The 23344-nt window shown below is 34.1% G+C and overlaps 1 protein-coding gene and 1 pseudogene across 1 annotated transcript; both read right to left on the bottom strand.

Annotated features, from left to right (window-relative positions):
- Positions 1 to 497: 497 nt before the first annotated feature.
- LOC132556948 (monocarboxylate transporter 13-like) lies at positions 498 to 10485 on the bottom strand. Its single transcript, XM_060221413.1, has 7 exons — positions 10299 to 10485; positions 9125 to 9268; positions 7810 to 8244; positions 7446 to 7715; positions 6707 to 6832; positions 6020 to 6189; positions 498 to 659 (listed from the first exon to the last, which is right to left on the bottom strand). The coding sequence occupies exons 1-7, from the start codon at positions 10483 to 10485 to the stop codon at positions 498 to 500; spliced, it is 1494 nt and encodes a 497-aa protein (XP_060077396.1).
- Positions 10486 to 18159: 7674 nt separating this feature from the next.
- Positions 18160 to 23276, bottom strand: LOC132556949 (monocarboxylate transporter 12-like; annotated as a pseudogene).
- Positions 23277 to 23344: the final 68 nt, after the last annotated feature.

The raw sequence follows: 23344 nt of genomic DNA on the forward strand, positions 1-23344 counted from the left end.
TGAAACAATTATACAGTATTTATACAGGCTTATAGCGGATGGGTCTTCAGATATAAGATAGTGACTACCTCACAGATTAACATACGGGCGATCCACCGCATGCCACCCGGAGCAATTGGGGTCGAGTATTTTGCTGCAGGACACAAACAAACAGCACAAAACGGATCTTCAACTGCAGTTGTGTAGGTCAATGCCAGTAGATGTCAATACCTAGCAAAACACGTCCTGGATTAAAACAACTCGATCTATTTCACCATAAACTTATCTTAAAATATCAAAATCAGTAAAGAAAAAAAATATGCATGAACATAAAGTCTAACATAGTTTTCTGTACATCCTGTGTTCAAATGTACAAGTCACTTGAACGGATAAAACATTATTAAGTTGATGTCGGTATTAAATCCTGTCTCAGTTCTTCATTTTGTTGTTTATTGGTTCTCTGATATTTTGTATATGGAGGACCTGATCTCGAATAGTTTCTCTTTTTCTCCTGTCCTCTAACTATTCAAATCTATGTGTTGCAGGTAAGCTAAAACTGTTGCTTCTGCTGTGCTCCCATTCAGATACCAGTCTTCGCGGCTGAAATCCCCATTGTGCAGGAGTAATTCCTCCGAAGTAGAAGGCCATGTTGTTATTTCCACTAATGTCAGACAACGCTCCTACAATTTGAAATATTAATACAATAGTATTTAAAGGTATAATTAAATTTTGCAATTCTTACTGCATGATTTTATTTTCAAAACTCGGGTAATTGAAAATATTTTGAACTGATGATGACAAAAACGCAAACGCTATATGGTAACTATTGGAATCTCGGAACTTATGAAGGATACCCTCAAGAAGGGGAAGTCGATGCAGATGAAACGTGTAATAGCAACTACAGGCAGACTTTTTTTTAGCAAAATGTATTTTGTCCTGCTTTCTTTCATTTTAGAGAAACAAGATATTGACGGTCTAAACTTTCTGCAACTTAGTATCTATATGTAGGAACTGCAATTTGACCGTTCCCTGTGTTATATAACCATTTAAGATTTTTAGCATTTGTATTTTCCCTTTTTGTTCGTTTGATGTCATGTCCTTTAGGATAGGTGTGCCTTTCACCGGTTGATGGCCCTAATTACCAGTTATGTGTTGACGTGCCGTTAAGAATGTAATAGTAATAATATTAATTGGCCGTTACCTACTACGGGCAATCAAAAACACGTAGACAGTCCAATGCTTAGTCCAACGAACGCAAACAAACTCTTGAGTCGGTGAACCCCCAATAGTTCTACCATCAGTATATCTCTAAGAAGGAAAATGACCGCTGTATCGTTAAAAAATCGAAATCGATAATAGAACATAACAACCTACAATACTCATTTAGTCATTGTGATTTAACGCGTTTTGATCAGATTTACGGTAAAGGTTATACTCAAAATATCTATGAACCAATTCTTTTTAAAGTCGATATAACCTCTATAAGTGAACATATCTGAATGGTCTACTTTACAGCTATATTGATAAAAGTTGACGAATGAAGTTGAAGGAAAGGGGATCTAATCTTGTTAAATAAAATATGTTAGCTCATTAGTACATCTAAGTGTTGCTCTTTACCGAATACTTATAAATTGGATTTTGTGAAAGCAGACCTCGAAGTGTAGCGATGCGCAATGATTCGAATTTGTGTGATTTAAGTTTCAATGTGTTAAATGACATTTAGGACGGGAAGGGAGGGGAGAGGAGGGTAGGTGGAAGGGAAGGTTTAGGGAAGCGGGGGAGGTGTTAACAGAGATGTGATTAAAAGGTCCAAATATTCTTTATTTTGAATTATGGTTGTTTATTACAATGAATAATGATTTAAGCAATTTTATGTTGGTTTTGGGAAAAATGATCTTCCGAGAGAGAGAGAGAAAGAGAGAGAGAGAGAGAGAGAGAGAGAGAGAGAGAGAGAGAGAGAGGAGAGAGGAGAGAGAGAGAGAGAGAGAGAGAGAGAGAGAGAGAGAGTACCCGATATGTAAGGCATGTGAGGAATTTCATGTGATTTTAGACCAACGTTTCGAGGAAAGTTCGGTTTGTGAGGAATATTTTCGTTCCCCACATTTCAGACACACGTATTTTCGGATTCTGCGCGCCATTTAGATTACGTCGACATCTAAAAATAGTAGCTTTTGCATATTCATGACTTAATCTCACCACCGTAAATCGAACCTTTGAGAATCATGGGTAATTTTGTGAATTCGGCATATATCTACATTTTCCACTGTACAAGTTGTTCCAGTCACCTGTAGAAGTTCTGTCCCTCTTCATAGTCGATCCATCTTCAGTATTTTCGGCCCAATCCCAGTCCGGCCTCGTTTTCGTAGTGGTTCCGGCGCCATCCCATCCCTTTCTTTCAGCAACTTAAGTGTTTTGGTAAAATATCTATTTTTTCACTCACTTCAATCGTATTGTTGGTTTCTTTTAACAGAATTAGATATTTTTATTCCCTTTGTGAATTTTTCTTATATTGCATTGTGCAGTAATAGTGTCGAGTAAGTGAACTATATTAATATGAGTGAAAAAAGTTTTCTTTTTGTTTTCTTTCTTTTTTCGGAAGGGGAGAAAGTGAATTAAACTTTTATTGATTTATGTCAGCTTGTAATGACACCTTTATAACCACGATCGTTGGTATTGTGCACTTTTTATCTACTCGGCTTGCGATTGTATATTAGGTGTCATCACCCCCTATCGCAGGCTTTACTTCTTCCACCCTGAAAAACTCTAATATCAATGATTAAACTAAACAAACAAAAAAACATCGGAACAAAAATAAAAAGGGATATTGTTGCTGAACAGAAAGTCGGAAATTTTGATCGATTTCTAACTTATTACTTGGGTTGTATTTCAGTCTTTTTTTTTTCATTATATATGTATTTTTTTACTTGTTCACCATGTGCACATCATGGCAGACAACTGCAAAAATTGCCAAGAAAGAGTGCCCCCTCGTCGGGATGCCATCTGCGGCAGCACATGTGAGCGATGGATTCGCTGGACTTGTGGGAAAGGTAGATTAAAAAAATTACGTTAATTGTATTTCCATTATTAGTTATTATTATCAAACATTCTGCACTGAGTTGTATATTTAAAGGGACATGTCTTCAGATGTGTGCTGAAATATCATTTGTCAAAGAGGTACGGCCTGATTCGACCTAGGTATGACTACGGACTTGCATATTAGTTAAATACAAGTCTGTGATATGACCAATAATAAAATGGAAAAATACATTTTCTATTTTATCAAATAGTGATAGGTAATTTCGATGGGATATATGCAAATGCTAACCATCAGGTCTTAATTTCACCAATATTTCTTAACTTAAGGAACTTTCTTTAACTTAGAATTGCCCTTATATATAATGTATTTATTTACGCATGGAAATTTCATGCAATCCTATTTGCCGGATCTATTAAGCGTGATATTTCCTCAGAAACTTGTGTAGACTGGTTATCCAATGAATGTTGATTTATGACATAGATGCTGGTGTTTCAGATGATTGTTTTCAGCAATTAATAAATGACAAGGATGAATTCTATAATACAAACTAGGCTAGAACATGCCGTACATGTATTTCAGGCTATCTACAGGAAAGGAAACTAGAAACTAACTTTGAATCGCGCAGATAAGTAACACTATATAACCAAATTTTACACCGAGTTTAGGTCTAGCAAACGTGAGCATAAAATAAAACTGTTATGGACTTTATTACAATGTACTGAATGCTGCTGATGAAGTCATTGGATATGATGTAATATGAACCCGAACAGGTGATGTTAACCTCAATCAATATCACTTGTCCACGCTCATGTCTCATCATACAAATGTACATAATGGTATATTAGTATATTATGACTTGTGCTCATTCTTACTTCTAATTGGAGGAGAGATGTCAAGTGAAGAGCCTGTAGATTCACAGGTGTTACAGACCTCTGTGAAGATGTTCAGACTGCTGCAAAAGGGTTACAATTACAACATCATCATATTAATGGCGTAAAATATGGAAAAAATATAATGGGCAGCACATTTCATATCTACTCATTGTTTAATTAATTTTCATGGCCACTAATTGTCTATTATGTCATGTTTGATATGACTAAGACTCAATATATTCAATTAAGATCAATATTATGTCAACAAGGGTTGATATGCAAATAAACAAGTCATAATTTGGGGTTACTTTAAAATCTGAGCAAGCTCTTTCCAAAAATAACAAAAACAATTAAATCGTTGATTGTTTGAGATGTGAAATTTAATCTTAACATCAATCTTTTAATTCTCAAATGGTTTCCAATCACTAGAACTTCAGGTTATCTCTTAAGCGTGCGAAATTATTTTTCTCATCAACAGCAAAACAGTGGTATGACATAGATATTTCTATAAGGAACTCTCATTCTCTTAATACATTTAAATCAATTATCAGTAAGACAGAAATAATACATGACAAATGTTTTTAGGTATGGGATTTGCGTAATCTAAACATATTTCATTTCTGTTTAAGAAACCCTGCCAGATCTCTTGATTACGCATTTTCAGAGCAAAAGGTAATACAGCTGAATGTAGATGCAACAGCCCATATGAAGAATTTTATTACTATTTTGATGTTTGTCCCCTATACATTCTTAATCGAAATCTATTAATAAGACAGTTACAACCTCTCTTTCAGAATTTAATTAGATTTGCTCATATATGACGCTTAGAAATTAAGCAAAGATGATGATATCTCTAAATTGCAAAAAAAAAAAAAAAAAAGTAAAATAGGGGTTTGATTGAATGTGACTCTCTCTCTCTCTCTCTCTCTCTCTCTCTCTCTCTCTCTCTTGGTTTTGTTCACACACAGCGGTGTGTAACAACTTTCAAAGACTCCTATTGGTCGTCTCTGAAAAACAGTTCTCAATTTTGACATCAGACTACTTTGTCTGTCAATGAAAACTTGTACAGACTATGAAAAGCCATATTATATTGAATACAACACCAAAAAATCTAACAAACCGGTGGTATTTATGTATTAAATAGCATAGACTTAATGCAGTGCTAAGGTGTACAAAAAAGTCATCTCAATTTGTCCGTGTCATGATCTGTATGAGATCACACGATTTGCTTTCCATTTATAATTTTAAAATGCACGCGCATTCAGATTATGCTTTAAATAGGTATTAAATACAAAGAAAATGATATATCGTACTTAGTTGAAAAGTAACACACAATTTTATGTATGGTATATCTGTGTTCAACCTAATCTGGCGTGGCTAGACCTAGTAACATTGTCGCCGAAAGAACATGAAAATAAAAACTATGTAATCATTTAAGTTATATTTATTTAAAAATAATATTCCAAATACATTTTAAATTCCATTTTTTGAACACTTGATTCACATAAATATAATTATCTCGTATAAACGACACACTACAAGACAGGTTACGCACACGTTCCGGACACAAATATGTGTCGATGCATTTCAACGTTGAACTCCCGTCAACCAACATTTAATGAGAAAAACCTGACATTACAAAGGTAATGGTTCACATTTTTTGATCGAAATAATATAATTAAAATTATTAATCATAGTAGTGTCTTGAGAGTCGGTATGACGTCTGAATTCAATACAAATTGTTTAGTACACTTCACAAAGGTTAAACGTGCACATCTGAATATTTCAATAGATTACATCTGATACATGTATGTACATTTTTCTATAATGATGTTTATAATCTACTATATTCTCATCCAAACTTATAATAATATCCAATTACTCCTGTTTTGGTTTTGCATAGACCAGTAATTTTGTTATCAAACTGTATGTAAGGAAAAATCACCAGACTTTCAATAATGACTGAAGTTGGTTATTATCATTTGCCACCATCAATACAAAACCACAAGCATAATGTTTTCATGTGATAAGATTTCTTTTTTCCATTCTGGCGTCTTTACCTTCATCAAGATGAATATAGTGGTGAACATCACATTGGTATTGTATATATGTTATCCATAACTTTTCTGACCTCCTTTTCACTAATATGATTGGCTGCACACTTGTCATGGTTATTGGGTCTTCTTGATTCCCATGCAGAAACCCGTCTGAGTGGAAGACAAAGTACGGCTCCAAGTACAAGAGTGATACCACCAAAGTAGAACGTTAAGTTGTAATTCCCACTGATGTCAGACAAAGCTCCTTGAAAACATGAAGTATTTATCACTTGTAATCGTTCCGATTTCATCCATAATTAACACAGTATACAATTTGATATTGTAGGTGGTAGGCTCTACTGATGGTTTACTTCAACCTAATTGCCACTTTTTTATTTCCGATAAAAGCAACACGAATCAGAATGTATATTTGTACATAAAGTTATATTGAAAGCAACCTTTTAATCACATTTTTACCTTCAAAATGGAAAATAATGACACATAGCAAAAGTGGATTATTATCAACTTGAAAACTTTTTTTTTTTTTTTTTTTTTGTGTGTTTTGTCTTTTGTACAATATTTGTATATTGAAATATTTGGCTGAAAATAGCGTACATTTCAGGAAAAAAATAAAATACATCAGTTCATTGTGTTACGTCGACGATTGGAAGGCTACATACACATAGCTTTAATCAGGAATCCCATTAAACTTTTAAAGATAACATTTCGCATCATGATAAAATTGATGAAAAAACAGTATTTATTCCTGACGTGCAATGTACCTGCTATCGGAGATCCAACAAATGTCGACAGGCCCATGCTTAGTCCTACCAATCCAAATGAACTTGTATGCCGGTCTGACCCCAATAATTCTGTCATCAGTACACTTCTCAGACAGACGAATGCCGCTGTAAGTATGCCAAAGAAATCGATATTCTTATGGACTTATTTGCAGTAACGGACAAAAATTGATTCATTACAAAAAAAAAAAAAAAAAAAAACGTATCCGAAGTTAAGGCACCGAGCGGGAACGTATGCTATAATTTACAACCAACAACTTCCGTCGCTTGGGTTTGAAAATCTTAACATGTTAATTTTCTCTCGGAATAAATACCAATGTTTCATTAGTACGTCCACGGTTTAAATTTGAAAATTGAAGCAAACCGAAAAGTTATATCTTTCACATAAATCGTTACAAGTGTTATTTATTGAATGTATTTTAAGCTATCTCCAAATTAACAGCAGCAAAGACAATCTGTTAAGGGTGTCAGTTTGCAACTTACGTGAAATATCAATTGAATTTATGAACACCTATTAATGCAGATGAGTAGATGATTAACAAATAATTTTTTTTCAATGCTATTTTTCAAATCAAACCGGTCAACTTAAAATGTCATTTTTCTTTTCTTGCAAAGTTGATTTAATAAAAATAAATCTTATATAACAATTTGACACTGGTTTATTTTACAATAATCTCCTGTCCCTGACAGACAAATGATAAGTGAATGTTCATGAACTTACCCATAACAATGCCATATACAAAAGCGTATATAGCTAAAGCTGCAAATGTGGTGAAGTAGGGCACAAAGCAAGTAGCTACTCCACCAGTTAACATGACGGTATTGTATATTATCAAGCTATTAGCCCATGGTTTGTCCGTTATGAAGCCAATCACAACACGTGTAACAGTGGTAGAGGCACCAATTATTTGAATCAGAATAGTTCCCTCGATGAGTGATAAGTTGACAACACTAGCCCACGTCGGCAAGAAATTTATTGGTACAAAAAATCCTGCAACAAATGATTGTCTTTGATTATTCCTGATATTGTAAATTGTAATTACGGTTTTGAGTTTTTAAACCATTACTATTAATATTCCACTTACCGAACATGGTAAAAAAGCACGATGCTCCATACATTAGCATAGTTGGACTTTTAAGTAATGCAAAGTGAAACACTGCCTCGGTTGATAAACAGAGTTTTCGCAGATATGCCTTGGTGGTTTTTGCGTTTTTGTTACCAAACTTGCCATGGTTAACATTAATTTTCATGATTTCCGATTTGTTCTCCTTTACTTTTTTAGTTCCCTGTGGTTGGTACATTGCGGAGACCACAACACCATTAAGACTGACTGCTGAAACAATCCACATCGTTCCACGCCAGCCGTATGTTTCCAAAAGAATTTCGATCGTAGGAGCAAAGACAAATCCACCCACTCCTGATCCGCAAATGGCGATTCCCGTCGCTAATGCCAGCCGTTTGTCAAAATGCATATTGATTATCATAATCGATGGAAAGTACAGCAGACCAAGTCCTATGCCTGTATGAATATTAGTAAAGATGAAACAAGAATTTTAAAACGATAAAGGAAAATGATATTGTAATTAAACTTATTTTTCCTAAAACATACCATTCATTAAGTGTAGATAAAATGCTTCCTTTCCATGTAATTTTTAATATTTCCCTTAAAATCTTGAATGGGCGTTAAAATTAAAAAGAAATGCGAAAGCCGATTTAATGTCACTAACAGGTGGTAATAACACTTAAGTACCTTAATTACGTTCAGGTAGTGTTTTCTTCTGAAGTTTTATTATTATTCTAGTATCATTTTTTACAAGTTAAGCAGTAGCAAGTATTTGTATATCAAAAAATATCTAACTTCTCTATATTCATTTAAGAATTAGAAACATGTTTATTACATGTTAACTGCGTTTTAGCCTACGTTTGTATTCGCAAAATGTCAACATTAATCATTCGGATAGGAATGTGTTCACAATCATGATACCTCTCCTACCACGCCGATTTCAGGGTCACTGTAAATTTCTCCCGAACCTCAATTTTTCCAAACTGAGGATACCTATATTTTGCAAACAATAATTTAACTATCAAAAAGAATCTTGCAACATACATACAGAAATTATAATAATATGTTATTCTGGTATAATCTATCATGATCAGTACTTTAATAGTATTTCGTATAGTTGAAACGCTTACTTAACGTTTAACACGTAATATATATACATCAGTATATACAATTACGAGAATTGATGTGCAAGTTATGACTAATTCCTCGTAGACACTAACCGGTTACCGTTAAACAAAAATCATTTCCTTAATTAGTGTAAAATTTTTGTTAACTGGTGAGAGAGCAAACAAGTCAACTGCAGCTATATCTCCTTCTGTTATGTGATTTTAGATACCTCCTACGAAACTGTAAGATATTATCATCACGTCCAAGTTTGGTGAAAAGGAGGACAGGAATATCCCGACACTGGAGGTAATTGCCCCAAGTTGGGCTACGTTCCGGCAGCCATACTTGTTCACTAAAACACTTACAATTGGACCTAGAGAAAAACATAAAATACTTTTGATAGTTTTTTAGCAGATAAACTTTAGCTTGCACAGAGAAATAAACAATAGTATAAAGATATTGACAGTGTTTTTTCAACGATTTTTAAAACCATTTTTTAGTTGACTCTCCGGCATTATTGGTGTAATAACTCTTTACGCTTACACATTCACTAGAAAAGATGTAGGGTTCTGTAACAGATTCTTCATTGGTTTCGATTTTCTTCTCTTAGATTGTAGCGTAAGCCTTATCACCATAAAAACTCCCTTAAAAATTTAGAATAAAAAAAAAAAAAAAAAATCCAAATATACGAACATGAAATTTTGTTGGCCAATGAAATAAATTTGTGATATCATTAACATATACGACAATATTATTATACAAAGGAGAAGTGCCATTTTGGGCCTTCTGGTGGCCATGACGAATACTTTTTATTTTTTGTCTATTTTTGAGGTCAGGCGGTAATGACATGACATTAATCTAAGGTCAGCTCAAGGCTGTAAAAAGTATTCGTCATGGCCACCAGAAGGCCCAAAATGGCACTCCTCCTTTATAAACTATATTTGATTAAACACAATTTAACACGTAACATTATACATGTAAGTTCCCATTTTCATGATACCTCATGACCTCAGGGCGATTGTTACTTATGTCATTGACACTGACACGTCATTAAATTTCAGAGAATAAAAATTTGATACCGAAAAGTCAATGGAAATTTACTTTATTTTGACGTCAAGAATCAATTTGACGCTTCTGCCAAAGTGATAGAAGGAAATGTCAAAACTTTGAATACGTTTACAAGTCCATCAGATAATATTTTAATTTCAATGTTATCTGAATGATAAACCTTAGTCATAGATATGTGAAAACGGCAGATTGCATTTCAATGCTGCATATATCTTGTACAAAATGGACGAATTGGCTGACGCTAGTTTGTATGGATGAAAATATTTTAGGAGACTGATTTTGCTTATTAATAAATGGAAAAAACAGAGACCCCTCGCAATATTATGGACACTCACCGAGAACAAAATAGCTTCCAAGCATTACTGAATTTAAGAGCTGTGTCTTTCCTTTGCTTTCTCCGAAATATCTGATAAATTCTGGAAATAAAATTCCGAATGTGTAACACACCCCATCTACCAACAAGTTGACCATGAAGGAGAGACATACAACCATCCATCCCCAACCACCGTCTTTGGCTTGCATATGTGTTGAATGTCCAGACTTGACAGCCTCCGCTGAAAATTTCACCTTATCAAAATCAATACAGAAGCATAGGGAGATGCAATGACAATTTAACTATTATTGAGAAACATTACCTCACACTGAAACGTTGAAAGTCATTATTTTTATATCGATTGCATAGAAACCTCCGAATGCAATATCTATTTACATGTTGATACCACAAAACATTGCGCACATTCTTTGGAAAAAGGGAGAGAAATGTTAGTTTTATCAATGTACCTGATAGGTTTGGTGCCAGTTGGTCGATCTTTTCCGTATAATGAACCATGAACTTATTTCACGTGTTAATTAAGGCCTGAAAAATGTTTCTGTTTATCCGTTAACCCGTACATATTTTTGATAATTCTAAGCAAGAAGTACTAAAGTCAAATCTTTTCCATTTCAAGTAAATAAGGTCTCAGTAGATAATTCACTGGTTATCAAAATGGTATTTAAATACTTACAGCTACTCTTCATCCCCGTGAAATGATGAAACGCCCAGTGTTAAAGAACTCAGGGTAACAATATGAGAGAGACAAAAAAGTCGACGTTTTTGTTGAAATTCATCACCCATGCACTTGTTGGTCTGCCTATGACCTAAACTATTCTTATTACAACCAAACCATACGTTGCATAATCTTATACATAGCGAGATAACAAGGTATTTGTCCTACTTCTTTATTTTCAATGTTTAAGGCGGTATAAGTTTCTCATACTGTTGTGTTTTTACGGACGAATGCACAATCATTTGACCTACATTTATATATTGTATTAAAAACGGGTAACATCACACATCCGATACAAAGATATAGAATTAACTAAAATAATACATACTGAAGGGATACAAATATGCCGTGGCTACCCAACTTGATAAAGGATGGGTTTCCGCAATGCTTATGGAAGGTAGCACTCAGCAACAGGCCGCTACTCACTTCGGAATTCACAAATCGATTGAAAGTCGTCTTGATTTATATTTGAAAGCCAATTGAAAATTGATGACAGACCGAGATGTGGACGTCCATATTGAGAGTCGCGACGTCAACATCGATTCATTAGATTTGCTCAAACCTCAACGCCAACGTCGGCAGTACTCTGGTCTGCATCTGATACATCAACGTCCAGCACGTCATGTGCGATGGTTGAAGGCACATGTAACAGACGAGTCATATATGAGGATGGTTCGGTTATGGCTTTAGGAGACATTTCGCAACCGTTTATTGTTAAAGCATTAGACTTTAATTCTTATTTCAAATTTGACCACAATAATGTGAACAAATCAAAATAGATTAAAAAAAAAAAAATAAAAAAAATAAAATACACACAACCATATATTTATCGCCAACAAGCCAAATGATAAATAGCTCTATGATGAAGTTGACAAAATAAAACCTTTGGAATACCCAAGATGTTGCAATTACTATCCTATCAATATGAGGATTTATACAAATCGAAAGGACTTTATACCTACTTCTTTATTTTGAATGTATTGCAATGTAATAGTCCTTACTTATTATAATTATATTTGTAGTTGAGGAAAGTAGATAAGGTATACACAGCATTTCAGATAGATAAAAGTGTAAGTAATTACATTAAATGTATTTACAGTCCTATCTTCCTTGAAGTATCATGGTTAGACTTTTCTTCCAGTAATTATGTCTATAAAGACATAGTTCTTTGAGATTAAACAAGACTTCCATATATATACAAAATTTACAATATTTTCACCATAGCTACTACTATTTCTGATCTCCAATGCATTAGATAATGTCACCATGACACGCTAAATGAATAAATATGTTATGGAAATATTTCGTTCTAGTTAATTGATAATTATAAACATGAATATTTTGTTTTTTTTTAAATACGCGCTTTGTTTGAAGGAATATTTTTATTTCAAGGAACTTTGATACACATTAACAAACCTTGAGAAATCAGCACCATCAACCTTCATCAAATAAAATTAAAAGACAAAAAATAGAAGTTATAACAGTCAACATCATGATCAGAACAGCATCAAAAATATATTATTCATAAATCATGAGCACCAAATGTACCTTGCCTACGAAGCGCAAACTTTTTATCTTCAAAAACTTGAAAAAGTGTCATGGCGGTAGGTGTGAAAAACCTGAAAAAGTGTCATATCGGCGGGTGTGCGCGTGGGACGAACAGTCCAATTTTGTGACGTCTAATGAGGTAAAGTGATGTTATGTATTAAGACGATCTTGCCACAACGACAAGGATTACATCAAAATTGATGTTCTGTTTGTAAGTTTTGTTTGTTTATAAGTGCTGTTAGTTGATAATTCAAATCAAGCCCCCAGACTAGGTTCTTATCATGGCGCCAACTCGCACGTACAGTGCTCTGTACGCTTAAGTCATATCGAGAATTCCGTAAAATATATTGTTCAAAATTAATCAATAATTCAACCACACTGAAATATATAGTAATCGTATTGTCATTAAAAGATAAACTAATTTTGAATGCTTTGAAAAGATCCAGGCATTATTTACCCAGAAAATTGCCGCTAGAGGGCTCTAACTCTTTTCGATATTTTAGTCAATGAGAAGGCCAGGATTGGTAAATTTTGTCCGAATGGCCGTCGCAATAGGCTATGCGTACTGAGTACGTTTAGCCTAAAAATGGGACTTTCCGGTTGTTCCCAGGACACGACCAGTATGTCGTTAGAAGCCTTTATCACGATGTCAGTATGCAAGACTAGACAAGGTGACATCTCTGCAGTAATTAGAATAAAGATGCACTTCATGGCGGTTTTTATTACTTGTAGGTTTTGTAGCCTAAAGCGGTCATTGACTTTGCATCAAGGTGATACCAGGATATATCAACCCTTAAAAGTACTTACAAAGCCTCAGGATACTGAAAATAAACCCGTCGAGATTTGACCCAGAAATTTGTCACTTTTTTTCTGCATGGGAATTTACAGTGAATTGATATCATATAGGGCACCTGTTGGCCATCACATGCTTGAATGATATCATAGCCTTATTATAACAATCCAATAACAATTAATATAGGACAATGTTACACTGTTTATCGGAAATTAACTTGACTTTAAAATATTGCAACATTGTCGAATGTAGACGTGTACATTTATGTTGCTATTTACGTTGTCAATATTTTTGTAAGTTGTTTGCCATGTATCAGCAGATAATGAAATGAAATTGTAAATATTTCACAGACATTTGTCGTTTTAGAAATCAATATGAAGTCTTACTTGTTGTCGCTGAGCTAAATTATCCCAATACAATGTCTATACTTATAGTTTAACTATTGTATAAAGGTGCAACAACTGATTTATATTAAACATATTCTATTGTCATATTAGAATGACCAAAGGATTGGTCAGAAAGTTTGACCAACTTATAAATGAACTCTTCCTACATAAGGTCAGTTATGGAATAACAATAGTCACATGATTAAACATTAGAATGTGAAATATGAAGAAATTAGATAATCTATATACCCGACCTTCCCATGAAGCACTGTGCAGCTTCACAATCTTTGCATTGCCATGCTAATTCTCCGTTTAGTGCATTTTGGAAATTATCACATAAAGGACAAGTATAAAAAGAAGTGGTAAGAATATTCACAGGGGTATCATCATTGACACTCAGCAGACTGTAAGATTCGCTCTAAAGAGTGTTCGCTCGATTTCTCAGACCACAATGAAGAATATTTAGTTTTCTAGCTCCATAGCTTATTAATTATTTTCTTAGATTACAATAAGTGGATATTAAAAAAATAGCCTTAAAAGCTAAAAGTTTATAGAAGGAGAGACTTTATTGTTATCTTAATCATTCCAAAGTTCAGTTGTAGATGAAAATAATGAATTTTGAACCGTTGAAGACGACGCGAATGTTGTTGTCTCAGTAAGTGTGCGTTTCGTAAATTGTGTGGAACTAGATTTTCAATATCCTCTGGCAATAAATCTGAGAGAAAATTAAGTGCAAAATTGTTTACTATACTATAAAACAAAGAAAGTTTGTGAGTTTGTTGTCCTTTAGATTCATCAGAAATACATTCATGGTAGATGCATAGCCCAGGTCTCTTGTGCAATATCAAATTCTGTAGGAAAGCAGTCAGTACAATTAGGAACTAATAACATTCAATTTACACCAGGAATCGTTACATACACATTTTCAGGCTTGTTATTTGTGTTTTATAATTCATATGGCTACATAAACTGGACAAGTAATTCAGCATTGATCTTATTGTTTCTATTTCAGTCTGCAGCATCATCAGCTTTTGTAAAAAATGCTTGATTCAAATATTTCAGAATGTAAACTTGTAATAAACATTTTTAAAATAGCGATGTGCAATTTGCACTAACCTGAACCCTATAGCAGACCAAATAGTATAACAAATTTTGTAATATAAATATTCAATATGATGACAGGCTTACACATAGATCATTTTTTAAAGTTTAATTCAAAATGGAAACATATGTCCAGTTGCTGCACCTGAATTTGATTGATCATAGCAGATGTTCAGATCGGTAATAACTAAATACATTATGATCCATGACGTTCCTATTTCCTCACAATCTTCGTTCAATCATCTGCTACTTATAGATAAAAGATGCTTACAAAACATCAGCAGGGGAGGAGGGCGCTCATTCTTTTGTCGACTTTACTGAAAACGTGCAAGATAAAGCACATTCTTTTCTCGACAACGGTACAAAAATGGTTATAACATGATATCTATATTCTAATTTATTACAGAATCATAGCTGGGATCTTAAACGTAGGATCCATATACAGATATACATACTGACAAACACAAATCCAATGGCACTGGTTGGTATTCATGTAACTATATTCCTATAAATTGGCGTCGGTGTCACAGCAATTGACTTTCAGTTGATTTTATATTCTATATTTTTTCATCATACTGTGAACAGCTTGCATTGATGACAGCTGTAGCAACGGCACCTCGAATTTATCGACTGTTTGCTTCACCATTGCATATGCAATGAACTTATAAATAACTCACTCGATATGCATCTTGCTTAAGGAAAGAATAGTCGATAAGTGTCTGGTGTTTTCAGTACTGAATCATAGATGGGAACTTTCGATACGTTTAGATGTATTTCTATTGTCCAACGTTTGGAACCCGTAATGGTATTGTAACTGCCCACTTCATATCGATATCCCAGCGCTTGGTAGTAACATCACAATATTCGTGCTAGATGTCATCGGCTGGAAGGAAAACTTTGAGGCATGTTGATGATGACCAAAGTTTGATTGTATGGTTATTTTGTTTCATAGCAAATATATCTTATTCTCTTATTCAGTAACGCTATCCTACCAAAGAAACGTACATGTGAAAACCGCCTTTCAGTTTGTACTTATGCTCCAATGCGTTTAGTGTATCTAGTTGTTTCGTAATTTAATAATTTAAAATGTTTAATAATACTGACTGACGGAGCTAATGAATATTTTTCATTGATTGACTGGACGTCATCAAAAAGGGATTTTTTACATCATATTAATCTCAATTTACAATCTATATGTGTTGATATCGCCAAATGACATGGAGATATGAAACTTAGTATGATATTATGTCAATGAAATTCTGTACGTAACATGAATTCTGACTCGTTTAAATCTCATTTAACTGATCTCTCTGCCTGTGTGGTGAACCAACTGGAGATTGCGAACACTTTTTTCTTCAACGTCCTCTCTATACTAAGCAAAGAACTCTCATGCTGTATTTCATTTCTAATTTAAATAATGCTATTCCACTAACGAACCAGATTTTTGTAAGCGGCCTTCAAATAAATACTATCGAAATAAATAGATATGTATCGGATCTAGTCAATGATTACATCAGGGATACCTGACGTTTGACCACATTTTTTAAAACTAACAAGTTGTAGTTTTAATTTGCTTTTAATAACGTTATTATGATCTTTTCATTACTATAGCAATGTAAGTGAATTAATTGGTACTGTCTGTTTAGTTATAACTATATGAATAGTTGGACTGTTTGGATTCTACCTTATGTAACTCTAAACTGATACCAAAACATGCTATTCACTCTTGTGTCTTTTGTACAATATTAACAATATCACTTTCATTTCTATTATTAATTTATGATATATATGTATTGTATATTTCTCTTAGCCATTCTCTAAATATTTCATTCTAAATAATTGATTCTATTTTTATATTTAGCATAGCTTATAATGTTTTGTTATGATGTATACATTCTGTTAATGCTATGAGGAGAGGGCTAGTAAAGGACTCGTCATTGGCCCCATCCACATTGTACTTTTAATTGTGCAATAAATATTCTGAAATAAATAATAGGAAAAGGAAAATGTACTATTAGTCAGTGTGTAGTCACAAATAGGCGATGCTTACGTAATCCATAGTGATTAATATGGTGGTTACATTTTGCCAAATGTCAAATCTGTTAAGGTAGGTGTATCAAAGGTAAGAGGGCATGTGAAGACCAATATGTTAATCTGTGTGCTTCCTTGTACTTTTTCAGGAGTCTCCATGTAAATTTTTCTTTAGTTCATATTTTGCACTAGTTTTAATGAATTTGAATTGTGATTCTGTTGATATGTTAACATTGTTTTAAAGATTAGTTATTATTATTTATCACTGCGTAATGAGTCGTCCATTTATCAATATGGGTTTCCCGAACATGAACATTACGTTGTTCACACCGGGTTTGCTATCTCTTGTTACTTTACGGTCGATAATATGTACGACAAATCATTTTATCATGAATTATTTATATGTTTCTGTTCTGATCATAGATTTTACTTTCAACTTCATTTGTTTTAAGTTCAGATGACGGCTGATGCATTAATTGGAATATATCAGGATTTGCTGTCACATATGTTGCTGTTTAATGCCCCTCTGATCACAAGACCACAGTGAGATAGAAATATGTATTGATGAGGAAAAGTCCTACATAATATGAAAGTGTCGACAATCGAAGGCCGCATTGTCAAATAGTAGAAATATCCACAGCTTTCTTTTCAGACATTAGTCACACCAGTGCCTATCAGATGCATTGCAGTATACATTATAGTATAGTATAACCACTTGTGATTGTCTGTTCGATTGGCAAATGCTTTTATGTCATTTAAGTCTTGCGCATGTCAGGCATGTAAATCGATTTAAAAAGTTATATGATACGGCTTTGCTAAAATAGGATAAATTGAATTACATGATTTCTTAAATAGGGTAAAATCAACGTTCAGACCTGTATCAGTACAAATAATAATGTTATTATGGTTAAAAAGATTTAGCGTATCAAAGCAAAAGAAAAAGTAACGATAGAGATTATAATTTATACAAAAATTAAGCAATAAGCTCTAGATACAAACAAACATTATTATGTTCCACTTTTATTTCAATTGACACATCAAGATCGGATGAACCACTATTAAACTATAGGCGTTGTTCTTGTCAGACATAAAACTGTACTTATATATATTATGTGAGAACATTGGAAACATGATTTCTTAAATAGACAAGTGGTGGTGACGCACAACGCACCAAAATTTTCGTGCGCACATAGTGCATAACATCGTCGGCGCACAATTTTGTGGTGACAGCGCATTGTTTAGTTAATATCAATTTAATCGTCGTTTCTCGTTTGATATTTCTGGGGGTGTATCACTTTTCTGATATAGTGTATACTGAGGACATTGATTTAGAAACAGACAACAGTTTAGCATCTTTTCAATACTTTTCCCGATCGTTTTCATAAACCACGTGTAAGTTCCGATCAGCGCTCTTGTTTTTCTCCCATTCTGAAATACATCTGAGCGGGAGACAAACTAAACCTCCCAGTCCCAGAGTGATGCCACCGAAGTAAAAAGTCATGTTGTAATTCCCACTCATGTCAGACAGTGCTCCTGTAACAGAAAATGATAATTCGGCAACTTTTCCTCATTCCGATCTGTTTCAAAGTGTCAAAAGTAGACCCTAGTTTTGTCTTTCTAACAACAATTTCGGTTTATTTTCTTGCTAAGTCTTTATCGTAAAAATTAAATTTTATACCAGCGGATAGATTTAAAAAAAATAACCCTGTCAATGGTCAAGAATTTGTCCGATTGCAACACTTAAACAGGTGCAGTTGTCAAACTTCAGTATATATGTTTTATGGTCGTGTTGAGGTGTTGATTTACAAATAGGATGTGAAATCGTTTAAAGAAATTTAGACGGAGTTAATGTTTTTGTAGATTGTAAGAAGAAGCGGATAGTCTAGAAAGTCAGAAGTTTAGCAAAATAGACTTAATTCTAAAGAAATGAGTTCACAAATAGACGGGTTTGCAATTTAATGTCAATTCTGCCTCTCAAAAAATATAAATTATCAATAAATAATAACCTTACTGCATAAACCTTTCTTTTGCAATGAGAAAATATTTCTTATTCGATGTCTTTCTATACATGCTCCTTATACACAGAATATTATTATGACTCTCTAGCAATCATATTTCACATTTACATCGATATATATATCTAACATGTGTATATTTTGACACACAAAGTAAACTAATACACCAGCGGAGACTGATGTCTCGGAAAGATATAAAAGGTTCGTTTTAATGAAATGACAGAAAAACATTAGGATTTTCATTCTTTTATTTCTTTTCTCCTCCTTCGTGAAGATCCTATCTAAATGATGTATAATATGATAAAGTTCGGATTAGTCTATATCTATAACTAGACATTTATTAATTTCTACAAAAATTTACCAACTCGGTAGCCAAACGACTCGTTTTTTTGTCATTTTGATTTTAGATCAAGCGAACCAACTATTGAAAACGTTACAACTCGTCATGGAATGTCTAAACAAGAAATATGTGAGCAGGGAACACAACTCTTCTGAAAGAATGTGTGATCATGATTGTCCCCCGATGATATTAGAATTACATATTGATAGTAACCTGCTATAGGTGATCCAAAAAATGTCGACAGTCCCATACTCAGCCCAACCAATCCAAAAGAGCTCGTGAGTCTGTGTACTCCCAATAGATCTGCCATCAGAATGGTTCTCAGAAGGAATATAACAGCTGCAAGTATACATAAAGAGTTTTACAAGAAGGCATACGCAATTTTCTTTCATCAACATGACATGTGTAACTTAATGTATTCGTATTCCATTGAGAATTAATCTATCAGTTGAATATGAAAAGTTTTAACCCAATTTCTTTGAATTAACCTGTTCTGAAGGAAGAACTTCCACATGTAAAATTTAAAAGTCTGTGAGATGATTTATATTATCATATGTACCCTAAAGTATAAAACAAAAAGCAAAATGGCGCAAACAAAAATGGAAAATCATATCTTTACATATTCCATTCAAAAATTATCTTATTTGGTATTTCCTTACCCATGACTGATCCAATCACGACCGAGTAGATGGCTAGAGTTACATATGTTGTGTAGAAGGGCACAAAACACGTAGTTACGCCGCCAATCAATAGTGCGGTATTGTTTATTATCAAGCTATTGGCCCAAGGTTTGTCCGTTAGGTAGCCAATCACAACACGCGTGGCTGTGTTAGATGCGCCCATAAGTAAAATGAGGAAAGTTGCCTGATCGGTGGACAGATTGACGTCACTCGCCCAAATAGGCAGGAAATTTGATGGGATGTAAAAGCCTGCAACAACAAGCGATCAATGGATAACGAGTCATTCATTTTTAACATAAATAATACCAAGCGCAATTATTTGACGTTTACCTAGAATATAATCACATATATGTATAACATGTGTGAGTGTATTAATTACTTCATCCGCTCCTTCATTTAGACAATAGAAAATGCATTTTGTTCAGAAGGAAACGTTCCAACAAAACAACTTTCACATGTTCGCACCTTATTTTAAACTGATCTCCTATGTTTCGTTTCTCAAAACATGTTTAAAGTACGTGTATATCAATTTAAAGTTAGCGTATTTACTACACTGGTTGGAAACAGATTTTGAGTTCTTAATGTTGGGGAGGGGCATTCATCGGATAAACACAAATGGTTAAGCAATTGACCCCATTTCCCCATGTGAACGGAGAAATCCGCCAGGTGAAGGATGAGTGCTTTACCACTGCACCACCTGACTTCTGTTTAGCTTTCAAAGTATCACTTGTCTATGAAACTAGTTTTCAACGGGTTCTTTCTTTGTTTTCCGCAAAAAACTTTTTTTTCCATTTTCACATTTAACAGTTGTAACATTATCTTTTCTTTCCCCGGAAGTGATAATTTAAATCCATTAGTGTTAATACAAACATACCAAGCATGATGAGAAGACACGAAAATCCATACAACAACATGGTGGGACTTTTAAGTAGTGAGAAGTCGAACATATCTTTGATCGATGAACACATCCCTTGACATGAATTGTCTGATATTTTGGAATGTTCCTTGTTACCTGCATCACAATCGTCATCAAACTTGCTATTTTTCTTAACTTTGCAACTGAACTTGGTTATCAATGGTCTGAACGAAGCTGACATGATAACTCCGTTGAGGACAAAACCTGAGAGAATCCACATGGTACCTCGCCAGAGGTATGTTTCCAAAAGATATTCGGAAAGAGGAGCAAACATAAAGGTGCCTGCCCCAGCGCCACAAACAGCAATCCCCGTGGCCAATGCTCTTCTGTTATCGAAATATTCACTAATTATCACGATAGAAGGCAAGTATAACAGGCCGAAACCAATACCTATAAAATAAGTTGGATATACATGTACACAAATTGGTCGTTGTAAAGTGGGAATTACATTTCCACTTGCTATGTATTAATTTTCAATCGAAAAGAGTATTGTAAATCAACTTAATTTCGTGAATATTTGTTTTGCAAAGCTCATCTTTGTAGACATATTCGCGAATACATTAACTCGCGAACGTTGATCTAGAAATGACCTTGAATTCGTGAATGATGAGTTATTAGAGACAAAGACTCTGGAAAACTCCCATGCCAACAACTGATAGCTTCATGTTACACTAGTTTGCTTATGAGAGTCATGTGACTATACCTGAATAGTGATTTAGTCATGTGATTCATGTTGTGCATATTCTGAATTGTATTTACTGGATTACAGAGTAATATGTAGAATAAAAAACGTCAGCAACCCATATATTTTCATGTTTGAATAGTGACGTGAGTTGTTTTCAGGATAAGATGACAGGCATTCAATAGTCCAGACCTGCTGTGCAGTGCTTAATGTATGTTATGCTTCGTAACTTGTTTATAGTAAATTTACGGTAGTCATCCAAATGGTACCGACTTTAATGGTTTTTATACTGTTTATTTTGCTATTTAATACAATACATATTGTGAATGTTAATATCGGTTATTGTAAATATTACCGTCTTTCCAACACAAAAGTAATACACAAGAATATACATATGACCAATAGCTGTACATTTGAATGACGCCATTTTGTTTGAAGTTGTACACAGTGATACAGTGATGTCGTTTAAAAGTGAAAGGAATATGTCAAGCAAGTTTGTTTTAATATTAGGATAAGGTATATATGTATTCAACGGAAGTGCAAACGGATGTAAAAGCCAATTAACGAATGACAAGGACGTCTTCAAAAGATTCGTACAAATGATCGCGAGAGATCTGAATTCGCGATCGGCTCACCTCGCGTATTAAATCAACAGCACATAAGTAGATTGACAGTATATTGAGGGAATATAACAGCACTTGCAATCGTATGTCTTTTCCAAATACATTTCATCATAATATTTTCTCCTACAATGTTTAATGTTTCAAAACTGCAAATGACATAGCAACATCATGCTTTATGTTTCTTTTTTAAAACAAGGATAAATTTAGATACCCCCTGCAATGCTGTAAAAGATGATCATCACTTCCAAGTTTGGTGAAAATGAGGACAGGAAGAATGCGAGGCTGGCGATGAGTGCTCCACTTGCGGCAACCCGTTGACAGCCGTATTTGTTTACCAATGCACTTACAAATGGACCTGATATCAAAAAAGAAGTAGGCTTGACCTAAAATTGACCAAAATAATAAAGAAACCAGAAATAGAAGCACAACTAAATAGCAACTTTCAAAACCAAATTAAGAATTAGAACAGGATATTGAAATAATGAATTGCAAATCGTAGGCTGTTTCGTCCACCTCAGGCGACGGTTAAAGTACACACAGACTTGTCAAAGAAAATGTCAAAAAACATGTTTTAGGTGCACTAACCATAAATTGAATGATTTCATAAGAATGTCATGGACATTTGCTTTGTGTGAGGTATACAAGCATCATGATAAGCACTGCTTGACAAATACAAAAACGACTTTAGATAATGTGGTCTGAAGGACATACATGTAAAACAGAACAATGCCCAAAGTATACTTATACTATATATCGTTGCGTATAGTTTGACCAAACTCCATGAAAGAGTAAAGTTATCTAGCGTTAAAATGAATTTAATGGATTTCTACATACAGGTTAAGCTTGCAGTATGCATGTGCTGTTATTTGCACTGTTGATCTGATGTAAGGGGAGGGAATGTATCAGTTTATACTCACCTAGTATAAGTAACGTTCCACTCATTATTGAGTGTAACAGTTGCGTCTTCCCTTTGCTTTCACCAAAATATTTAAGAAACTCTGGGAAGAAAATCCCAAAAGTAAAATCGATTCCTTCCACCAATAAATTCACCAAGAAGGAGGCAATCACGATTACCCATCCCCATCCACCATCCGGGGCTTTACCTGGGCTTTGTTGATCACAAACTGTTTCGGCGAGGGGTGGATTCTCCATCTAATCTGATGAATATACATCATACAGCTAGAGGCATTTTTGATAACTTCAAATTTATATAAACGTAA

Source organism: Ylistrum balloti, unplaced genomic scaffold (genome assembly GCF_031769215.1).
Source record: "Ylistrum balloti isolate Yb309-2 unplaced genomic scaffold, AGI_CSIRO_Ybal_v1 Utg370612, whole genome shotgun sequence".
NCBI lineage: Eukaryota > Metazoa > Mollusca > Bivalvia > Pectinida > Pectinidae > Ylistrum > Ylistrum balloti.